The sequence below is a fragment of the Ceratosolen solmsi genome, unplaced genomic scaffold (genome assembly GCF_000503995.2).
Source record: "Ceratosolen solmsi marchali unplaced genomic scaffold, CerSol_1.0 scaffold41, whole genome shotgun sequence".
NCBI classification, from domain to species: Eukaryota; Metazoa; Arthropoda; class Insecta; order Hymenoptera; family Agaonidae; genus Ceratosolen; species Ceratosolen solmsi.
The window spans coordinates 6,374,680-6,385,746 of NW_011948424.1; the positions used below are offsets into that span (position 1 = coordinate 6,374,680).

The 11,067-nt window shown below is 37.2% G+C and overlaps 1 protein-coding gene across 1 annotated transcript; it reads right to left on the reverse strand.

Moving 5' to 3' along the window:
- Nucleotides 1-1,311: 1,311 nt before the first annotated feature.
- Nucleotides 1,312-6,395, reverse strand: Nop17l (PIH1 domain-containing protein Nop17-like). Its single transcript, XM_011500099.1, has 4 exons — nucleotides 5,752-6,395; nucleotides 2,749-3,948; nucleotides 2,177-2,598; nucleotides 1,312-1,792 (listed from the first exon to the last, which is right to left on the reverse strand). Exons 1-4 carry the CDS (start codon nucleotides 6,277-6,279, stop codon nucleotides 1,384-1,386), a joined length of 2,559 nt encoding a protein of 852 aa, XP_011498401.1. The 5' UTR covers nucleotides 6,280-6,395; the 3' UTR covers nucleotides 1,312-1,383.
- Nucleotides 6,396-11,067: the final 4,672 nt, after the last annotated feature.

The following is an 11,067-nucleotide window of genomic DNA, read 5'->3' on the forward strand; positions in this document are numbered from 1 at the left end:
ATTTCACAAAATCACTTCAATTATTGTACGTTTCGTAGCGGAAAATAATTCTTTAATCGATACATAGTAATATCACAGATACCTATTATGATGCAATAGCTACACATTCATAGTCCTATAAACACATTTAAACATACATAATGATATAATAAATTTCTTTTTATATAACTTTTTTTTTTCTTCTTTTTTGTTTTTTCTTTTTTACCAACGCAGTAAAAAATGTTCAATATCTAGTCTCGCGAAATTTCAATTTACAATTATAATTCATTTTCATTCGCTTATTATTTATCATGAGATTGAGTTGAATAAAAAATTTTCTCCTTTATCCAAAAATATTAAGAGACGTAAAGAAAATTTTGTAGAAGAATCATCATCTATCGGGATAGATAAGGTTTTGCTTGTTAAAATCCTTTTTTCTAGCACCGCAGTTAAAAATACATTTTTGCCATCAATTTGTTCGCTATGTGCCGTATGGGCGAAGCTATTAATGGACACGCGATAATATGAGCGACAGCGTTTGCCTAATGTGATGTATTAGGACAAACGGCGAAATCGTAAATAATAAGGCGCTTAATATCAAATGACGCGCATATTTAGTCGACATTGTCGTTTTATCACACATATTCTGTGTACGCAAATTGCGTGCAAATTTAATAACTTTGAAGGAACATGTTTCTGCTCTCGCGTAAAAGACGGCTAATATTTTCCACGTCCTTCACCGCAAAATGAAAAATTATTCTTAACAATCATAATGTATAAACTATTTGTACAATTTCGACTGTCATGATGAAAAAAGCTATTTTAGTTTTATTTATTTAGCTCATGCTAAAATTTCACTGAGCATGAAAAAGAAATGCAACTTACTAAGACATCGTTTCATAAGAAACGTGTATAAATCTAATAATTATTTCTATCGAAGCCTCTCTCTATTTTTTGCTTTTCTTTATTTTATTTCTATCATGATTTACTACATGCATCGCGTATATAAGCATTTGAATTATTGAATTACGATAATCTATGTATATACCTAAGTAAAAATTTATCTGATAAACTGATTATGTTATTATATATGTACGTAGAATATTCGATATTGATCCAGCAATTCTATTCCCGCATCCAAGATTCAATTACGCATTATTCAATTAATATCAATAATGTAACGTTACATAATTTTTAATTAAAGATTTCTTATCTCGTTATCTCGAATCACACATTGACAAAGGCAGCGATATTTTTAGCTACTCATTACTGAATCAGTAAAAGAAAGAAAGAAGGAGAAAAAAAAAAGAAGAAAAAAAAAATAAAGAAAGAAATAAAGAATATTATATGCTGAGCTATTACTATCACTGTTTACCTCATATGGTTATAACATAATTTTTCATCTTATACTTCAAGGTCAAACATAAGGTAATTTTTGCCGTCAAACGTTTTCCAAGGCTCAACACCTTTAGAATTATCTTCAATTTTAGCTGTCTCTTCACCTTTAGTTGGGTTAATCTTGTCATTTTTCGTATTGCGCTTCTGTTTTCGTTTATTGGCGTTACGTGGCGTACGTTCTATTTCAATATTGGCAGTTTTTCGAGCTTCTGACTGCTTATTCGACTGATGAAGTATTGGTCGTACCGCATCAGAGACATCCTGTTCCGTTTCATTTTTTACCTCTGCTTTATATTTCTCCCGCTCTTCTCCTTCGGAATTCTCGCTTTCACTTAACCGTCGCTCCTGTGCACGCTTTTTATTCTTCAGCTTTCTTTGATTCTTCTTACGTTGACCAAAGATACTCGAGTTTGACCTGCAACGATTATATTCACAAATTACAATCAAATAAATTATCACTTATAAACTTAATTTTCATTGTAAATATTTATCCTTTTACATAATTAATTCAATAGTGCTAGTGATTATTAATTATAAGAAAGTTGCGCAGAAGTATATTAAACTTCTTTATCTATAGTGAATTACTTATTACTTCAACCGTAATAACTGCATTTACATACTGATCTACTGAATTCTAATGACTGATCGTGACCGATTCCAATCGCAAAGCTATGTCATAAAATTGCCAAAACTACAATTGGCAAAAATATATTGATAGAATCTTTAATATTAAATTGTTATGAAGCACGGTGAATTGCTATGGCACTATTGTCATTAAAATCTTCGCGTATAAACTAACCTGAATAATTGACGCGAAACCACATCGTTAAAGCGAACCGTTTTTTTTAAACTCGAACCTTCTGACTCAGAATTAAGTTCCTGTACAAAATCATTAAATGTCGCTGAGTGTAAGGGTGCGGTACTATCGTCGATGCTCGATTCCGAAATGGATCGTGAAAAACGATTATGACCAGTTTTCAGAATACTCTTGTATCGTGCACTTCCTGTACTACTAGCAATACTGCTTGCAAACTCGTCTCCACTGCTCTCGGATATTGATCTCGATTGTGTTCTTTTCTGTTCATCTGTTTCGGAATTTAATTTGCTTTCATGTTCATCGTCATCGTCCGAGTCCACACTCTCCGAGCAAACATTAACAATAACTTCATTTTCATTTCTAATAACCTCGACGTTTTTATCCGTTTCTATTTCTGGATCCTCCTGTATTTTAATAATTAAAAGTATATTAAACATCGTCTTTCGTCATTATTATATGAAATTAATGGTTTTATAAATTTAACGAGTATTTTTAAGAGATTGATTGACTGATCGTTAAGATCTGGAACGTGAAAGTAATTTCTAAGTATTTACCATTAATGCTTGCAATTTATTTTGAATGGATACTGCTACAGAAAGATCCTTAATTTCCATAAATTCCTCATCCGTTCCAACAAAATAGCGTGAAAACACTTCTGGCTCGTTAATCTGAATCGATAAAACGACATTATTGTCCCAAGGCTCTACAGTCAAAGTATCCGACACAACTGCGTCCTTCCGTATTTTCATGCATAACGAATAATAAATAGGAAAGAATCCAGCTCCGATAGATGTAAGTATTATATGAAGACCAGAGCTCTCTTGTAAAATCTTGTAATGTATAGATTCTGTATCTACATTTTTCACATGTATTGTGATGGCAAAGAGATTATCGTATAAGTTACAAGTGAACGGCGGAAGGGAATATTTTACGTTAGGATTCATAAATGGCACCGCCGTTTTTGTATCTTCACTAGTCCGTAAAGCGGTATCTGCACAATCACTTTGCACTTTATCATTTTCATTTAAAACACAAATCAACGAACCATTTTTTGGCTTGCAACCATCACTCAAGTCCCCTTCTTGCGCCAAGTGATTATTTATGACTTGTGATTCGGGCAGAGGACTTCCATGATCACTTTCCACACCGCTGTCCTCCTTTGTATCGAGTAAGAAAGACATGTCACGAATCACAGGCAAAGTAACGGTTAACCTTCTCAATTTTGGATCAAATTTTGCGCTACCATTATTGGAATCAACCGTGTACGATAGTGGTAATTCCAACCAATATTTGGCAGGCTTTTCACTTTTTAATGTTAGGTGACGCGCTTGAACATCCAATGTCGCACAATCGGCAGATTTTAACAGTGGCAAGTTGATGATGATAACTAGATTTTTGGGAATTGCAGAGTGCATCTTAGCATCTTTAGATTCCCTAAATTCATCCATGTCAAAACTCGTTTGGTATTTTACAACAAATTTTGGTTTCGTATACTCTGAATTTTTATCTTCAGTCTCATTAGCTTGTGAATTGTAGTATTTAGTGGTTGGAGTAGGTCTTGGGCATCTCTCCTCTGTAGATTTCAACCATCTTTCTCTACTTTCGTCGTAACTTGACATCAATTTTTGATAGATTTCAGGGTCCGTTTCCGATTGTTTCACTGGCTTATCGCAAGGTCTTCTAATAACTGTAGGATGTGCCATGCCTTTAAAATTCATTTTTGGGAATTTTAGATTTTTACGATCCAATTTAACCTGTCAACACATACAAATATACAAACTTTCAAAATGCAAAAATAATACATTGAGAAATAAAAAAAAGTTAAAAATTTATCGATGAATTATATCACAGAAATTTAATAATACTATTGCTATTTCTTATATAAAATGTCAATAGTAACGAGTGATATTATTTAACAAACTACAACAGCATCATATTAGAAGGTTGCATCTATAAATCCATCGCTGAATTAAAGAATTATAAATAAATGTTTTGAATGCCAATTTATTTTCGGTTAAATCTTTTATTTAAGAAGCGAGAGCTTTGATAGTCTTTGATAGTCTATTATTTATTTGTTTGCTGCAGTTATTATGAAAAGCATTGAGATATAATGGTAATAGGTGCTGTTAAACAGTGATAAGAATGTCATTGTCATTTTTATCAAACCGATAGATAATATTAATAATAATGTACTAAACGTTGCTTGACAAGATAAACTAAAAAGAAAGAGCTTACGAATAATATATAATGATATAATTGCCCAGTGATTGATAAATAAGTATAAATACAAACAGAGCACACTGTAGTGGGAAGGAAGGTTAATGTATATAAGTTATTAATGTTTTGATTTATTATTTTCTTTTTTTTTTTCTTCAGATTATTGCTGTAGCAATAAGGGTAAAGACATAATTCGAAGAATATTATGATTACGATTGTTTATAATAGCCATCATCATCCACATAGCGCTTGGATTAATGGCTTTGTATTATTGCAGGAATGTTTGGTTTATTGGTTAGATTGTAAGTAATATAGTACTCAGCATATTAGTAAATAATTAAATTAATATTTTAATATAAAATGAAACGCCGAATGAAAGTGGAACACTGGAGAATAATCCAATATGAATGAAAGTTGTCAATAAGCAAATATTATTATCGTGATTGTTGTTGCTATTGTTATCGTTATTGTTGTCATCGTTGTCGTCGTCGTCGTCGTCGTCGTCGTCGTCGTCGTCGTCGTCGTCGTCGTCGTCGTCGTCGTCGTCGTCGTCGTCGTCGTCGTCGTCGTCGTCGTCGTCGTCGTCGTCGTCGTCGTCGTCGTCGTCGTCGTCGTCGTCGTCGTCGTCGTCGTCGTCGTCGTCGTCGTCGTCGTCGTCGTCGTCGTCGTCGTCGTCGTCGTCGTCGTCGTCGTCGTCGTCGTCGTCGTCGTCGTCGTCGTCGTCGTCGTCGTCGTCGTCGTCGTCGTCGTCGTCGTCGTCGTCGTCGTCGTCGTCGTCGTCGTCGTCGTCGTCGTCGTCGTCGTCGTCGTCGTCGTCGTCGTCGTCGTCGTCGTCGTCGTCGTCGTCGTCGTCGTCGTCGTCGTCGTCGTCGTCGTCGTCGTCGTCGTCGTCGTCGTCGTCGTCGTCGTCGTCGTCGTCGTCGTCGTCGTCGTCGTCGTCGTCGTCGTCGTCGTCGTCGTCGTCGTCGTCGTCGTCGTCGTCGTCGTCGTCGTCGTCGTCGTCGTCGTCGTCGTCGTCGTCGTCGTCGTCGTCATCGTCATCGTCGTCGTCACGACAAGTTGTATATAGGATTGAAAAGAAAGCGATCTTGGCGTAACTGGGCATTAAACAAAGACGGGACACATCGACATTGCGGCGTTGTTTGCAAACATCGCTGCAACATTGCAGACGCAGGACGACAATAAAATGAGCAAAGCCGAGGCGACGAGACTAAAGTTCGACGAACTTAACGTTGTTAAGGAGCATCGGTGACCGAAGGAGGGGGAAGGAGGAGAGTGGCAAAGCAGTTTGGAGAAAATGACAACGTAGCGGTTAAAGGGAAAGGGTTGCTCGGCATTACCTTAAAGTTATTCTCGATGCCGTCCATGGCCGTGTCGTTGACCATATCGCGGAAATTATGATTGGCCTTGGCCAAACGCATGGACTCCGGGTGGAAGACGACGTCGAAGACCCGGCAGCGGGTCTTACGTTTATCGAGGTCGTCGCGCGGAGGTGCGAGCACATAGGGGATCGACCAGTTGTAACCGCCGTTGCCCTCGACTCCCCTGCTCGGTTCATTCGTCGGCTTACCCACGTAGCCGTTCATGCTGACGTTGATGAAGCACTTGGTCCTGCCGTCGACGCTCGTCTTAATGACGTAACCCGGCTCAGGATTGACGAACGTCACCTCGATACCTCGTTCTCGTTCCAACTGCGTTATCTCCGCCTCGTATAACTTCCGATTCTCCGGGTCGTTCACTTCCTCGGCATACTCTATGAGGAGCTTACGGAACTGCTCCTCCTTCATACACTTCGTCAGGGTCTCCATTTCTTCGCGGCTCACTTCCAGATCTTCCCATTGCTGCTTCCGCTCCTCGTACGCGTCCATGTTTTCAGTTGTCTCGCAGCTCACGATTAGCAGTTAGTTTGCAGTATTCCGTGCCGTTGGCCGCTACTTCGCAGCACAGCCGTACTTCGCTCTCACTCGCTCACACGCTCGCTCACTCTCTCTTTCTCCCAGACTCGCTCGCGCGCGCGAGCGCGCGCACACTAACGTACTCTGTATCTGTGTCGCCCCTCGTTTCCACCCTATCGCACTCGCCCTCCTTCAACCCCTTCTCACACGCTCCCTCTCTCTCTCTCTCTCTCTCTCTCGCTATCTGGATGTCCCTCTCTTCAACAACCCCAATTACACGTTAAGCAAAATCGAAGCCTCGCAACCTCTCCTCTTAGCTTTGTCTCGCTTCCTCGCTCAGTCGTTACTGTTTACAAATAAAAAAACTGCAGTGCACACAAGCCTCCCGTGGCTGTATGGGTGCGCAGTGCAACGTTAATGTAGGCAATTCGGGAGCCCGGCGTTGCTCTCCTCCCCGTGGAAGAATCCCGAAGCTTTCACGGCTTTCGCATTTTACGGGAATAGCGGTGGCAGCGGCGGCGGCAGCGGCGGCGGCGGCAGTGGAGGTGGCGGCGACGTTGACGGCATAGACGGTGGCCGACCGATACCACGTGGACTTACGACGTAGGCAGAGGAGGCAAAGCCAGTGTCATCACCGTAAAGTCGGCGCTCGGTTGGTTAGTGGACGCGCCAAGAACTATCGCCATTCGAAAAACAATGGAACGGCGAGGATTAGTCTGAAAGGGACAGATACCACGATGACCTTGTTTTGCAGCCTCCCTTCTTTATCCCGGGAGTCGATCCCGAGCGGTTGGCTAGGTCGGCCGCGAGACGATGGGGTGGGGCGATGGACCAAATCCGCCCGCCTTTCCCTCGTCCCATTGCCTCGTTCATTTATACATATCCTTTTTTTTTATTTCAATTTTTTTTTATTTTTCGCTGATCGTGGATTGTTTATTTGTCTAATTGCTCGTGCGCTGGTTAAGCGTTAGAATGGTTGGCGCTCGTCACTTCGCTATCGCAGTCCTCGTATGCGTGCCGATAATCGAAGCACCGCGAGGTCGTGTATCCCTTACTAAGAGCGAGACCGATCAACGGAATCGTTTACGGTTTAATCGTCGAATCGGGCAGGCAGGTAGGCAGGCAGGCAGGCTACCTTTTAAACATTTAAGTCGGTCACACGAGCATTTTTTATCCAACAAGTCGGTTTTATTGCGCGCCTCGTCGCCATTTCGATCCATAAATTTGTTTATAACTATTCGGCATATTTGCCGAGGAATGCTCCTCGGCATCTCTTTAAAATCAAAGTATACGCGTCATTTTTCATTTTTTCATTAATCGATGATTTATTACCGGCAATCTTAATTGTCATAATCGAATGTAGTAAATGATACTATCGATGATGATAAAACATATGAATTTTCAAGCTTATTACAAAATATCGGACGACTCATACAATAAAATGAACATCGTATGAATTAGAGAGAAGTGGAGAGGAGTGGAGAGAGAGAGAGAGAGAGAGAGAGAGAGTGAGAGAGAGAGAGAGAGAGAGAGACCCTATAATCAGTATTGAGAATAAGATAACAAAATTCATACTCCAAGTATCGATTGATTTCCAAATCATACGTGTACAGTTAAGCATCGATTTCAAAATATTAAACTCCACGAAGCTTGTATAATTAAGCAAATTGCCCATTAATTATTTAACTCCAAGGCCTGTGTAAAAGCCCTTATTAGAAAATATACAAAAATACAAGTGAACTACATTATAAGAACCATTTGAAGAATGTAAGAATGGATTTTCATTTTTCAATTTAATAAATGCATTAAATGAAGGTTAAGTCTGTTTAAAACTTTACCGGCGCGGCACATATATTATAAATAACTTTGTATCGAACTTTCGCATTATTAAATGATATACGATATTTAATGAATGAATAGAGCGAATGCGAATGTGTACGTAGACCCTGACGAGTACAACTTGAATATCGATTACTGATAGTATTTTTATTGTAAAATGTGATAATATAATCTATTGATTAATCGTAAAGTTAATTCATAGATGGGGTTTGCGTTTCTTGTCATCAGTTTTCTCTTCTTTTACGTAACGATTCTTTTCATTCTCGTCCCTTCGATTAGAATTTCACTGGACTACTATATCGATGAAAATGTTCTTATCGCCTCTGTTCCTCCAAAACTTTTAACCATTCATCGCTTCTACTATAAACAATATATAATCATTATCTCTTCTATTTATCTGTGAGCGCGTCTGTGTATTTCAATTAAGCGTTGCTTTTCTTTAAATAATATCTACGATGCAATCAATATTCAGCCTCTCTCTCCTTACCTTTTCATTCATAATTCATAAGTTTAACAATCTGCGCAATCTTATTCGCTAAAAATTCAACTATTTATTGAAATAACGCGCTTTTATTTATTCAAGTTCTTTATACTTGGTTCTATTGTTTATAAAAAAAAAAAAAAAAAAAAAAAAAAAACATATATATATAACATTGCATTCGTTAATTTAATACTTTTCATAAATAACTCAAATTGGTATTATAACGTCACCATAAATTAAATACAATAGATTTCAATAATAGTCGATCCATTGTATTAAGGTAAGCGGGGCTTAATTAAAGCGTTAAACCGAAAGTTCACTTTCTTCTTAGTTGCTGCGCTAAAGCTCCCTTTTATCATTTGCATAATGAGTGTTTTAAAGGAGGGTCTCCTTTTTCTTGCGAAATAGTTGTCATTTTTAAGACACACCGAGTCACACAGCAAGAATACAACTTTATGTATAATCGTAAGCCGAGTGCTACTTTCACGACACTCCCTCTCAAATTCGACGCATTTCTCATCTACTAATAGTACTTCTGCTCTTTTGCGTCGTCGCATGTACGTGTGAGACTGTCAATTATTAAAACATAAATTTTAATGGATGAGAATTGTACAATCAAAGGGAAAATCAATTTTATTAAACAGAACCAAGCACTTATGAATAATCCCAAAGTACGAAATTTATTAATAATTCGATAAATATGTCTAAATACATAATGTTTTTATGATGTATTTGAAAAAAAATTATATGCGATACAAATTTTTACCATTATATACGCTACTTACGAGAATTATTTTATAATTCATCGATGTGCGCAGAAATTAATAATATTATTGGAAATGCAACGATTGTGCGCGTATTGAAGGTTGATTTATCGTTAAAATACAAGTCTTATGAATCCAATGGATACTTTAGCCATTCGAATTTATATCCATTAAGTTTTTCAGCTTTAAGTTAATGATTGAATGCTTAGTATTAATGTCTTATTAAATAATAAATATTATAATAAACGAGTAACATGGTGAATTCAAACATACAATTCAATTAATGAAACAAATTTTCGACTAATTCGCTGTGTTACTTAGCTGAATTATGAAAATGATAAATAATGTTTATTCATCAACGATAAAATAATATAAAAACCTACATCGTTCGTATTCTTTTTGTAAAATGCAAAATAAATTACAAATAAGTGGCATCAGGCAATCAATTGTCTAATGAAATGAAAAACAAAACTCGCACATCAATTTGTCTACAAACAGATTAAAAACGGCTAGTTTATTTACGTTTAAAACTCAAAATTTTCTTTATGGAATAAACGCTATTTCCTTTGAATTAATTCAATCAGCTAATCCTTCTTTATCCTTATCATACGAATATTATTTCTCGTTTTATGATAATTATAAAAAGTTAAGCTTAATCAACTGTTATAAATTATATTCTAATCTTTTTCGTAGACAATCAATGAAAAAATTAATCATATGTATATGTAATTTCATTACATGCCATTTACAATTATATAAATTACATAAAAGTGTATAAAACATGGAGATGAATTTGCGTTCAACAACCTTTCTTTTTGAATATTTTATTGTGATATACAATTTGAAAATTCCTATGAAATTTAAATAATTAATTTCCTTCCGTATATTTGTGGAGAAAAATCTTAAATCACTGCAAAAACGATTGGGTGCAAATTTCGCGAATCAGAATAAAAGCAGAAAAAAAACGTCCCTAACGAATCTCTACCAAATAATATCTATTATTTAGATTGTCTTAATAACCTTCTACGTAAAGCAAAAAATTCGATAGGAACAATTTATAATTATGCTAAACACTTACTTAAATTTAACTTTTAATAGTTTCGTTTATTTATACGTTTGACAATTTATTTAAAGATAATTGATAATTAATCGTCCCACTCGTAATACTTGATTACAGAACAATAATGAAGCGAAGAATATTTTGATATTTGGTATGATCATCTTCTTGTTATTAGACAATAATCGCTTATCAATCCTACTGCTTAAAATTATATACCTTCCCCCCCCCCCCCACACACACACACACCACCCCCTCCCAACCCACAACAGACTCGCTCCTACAAATATTCCCACTTCGGCATCGCCACGCTCAATAGTTTTGATACTCCGGGATAATCGAAGGAATATCCAATGCTCAACCGCGGAAGAGAGAAACTAAAGCGACTTCCGAGATAGATTAAGAAAGTAGTTAGAATAAGCCATCGGTATCCTTGTTCAACGATTCGAAAGTGCTGGCAAGGGGGCAAGGGAACAGCGACTGCTGAGATTCGCTCTGTTAATTAATAAATAATGTACGCTTGGAAGCAGTTTGGCTGAGCAATGTTCCACTGGGCCAATAGTTCCTTAATTTACGTATTTACATGGAACGAGCAGAGGTTCTCAGTGCGCTTCCTCCCA

Coding starts and splice junctions, on each gene's coding strand:
- Nop17l (XM_011500099.1), bottom strand. CDS start 6,279: ATGGACGCGTACGAGGAGCGGAAGCAGCAATGGGAAGATCTGGAAGTG. Junction 2,599..2,748: donor ATAAATTGCAAGCATTAATG/GTAAATACTTAG, acceptor ATTAAAATACAG/GAGGATCCAGAAATAGAAAC. Junction 1,793..2,176: donor GTTTCGCGTCAATTATTCAG/GTTAGTTTATAC, acceptor TAATCGTTGCAG/GTCAAACTCGAGTATCTTTG.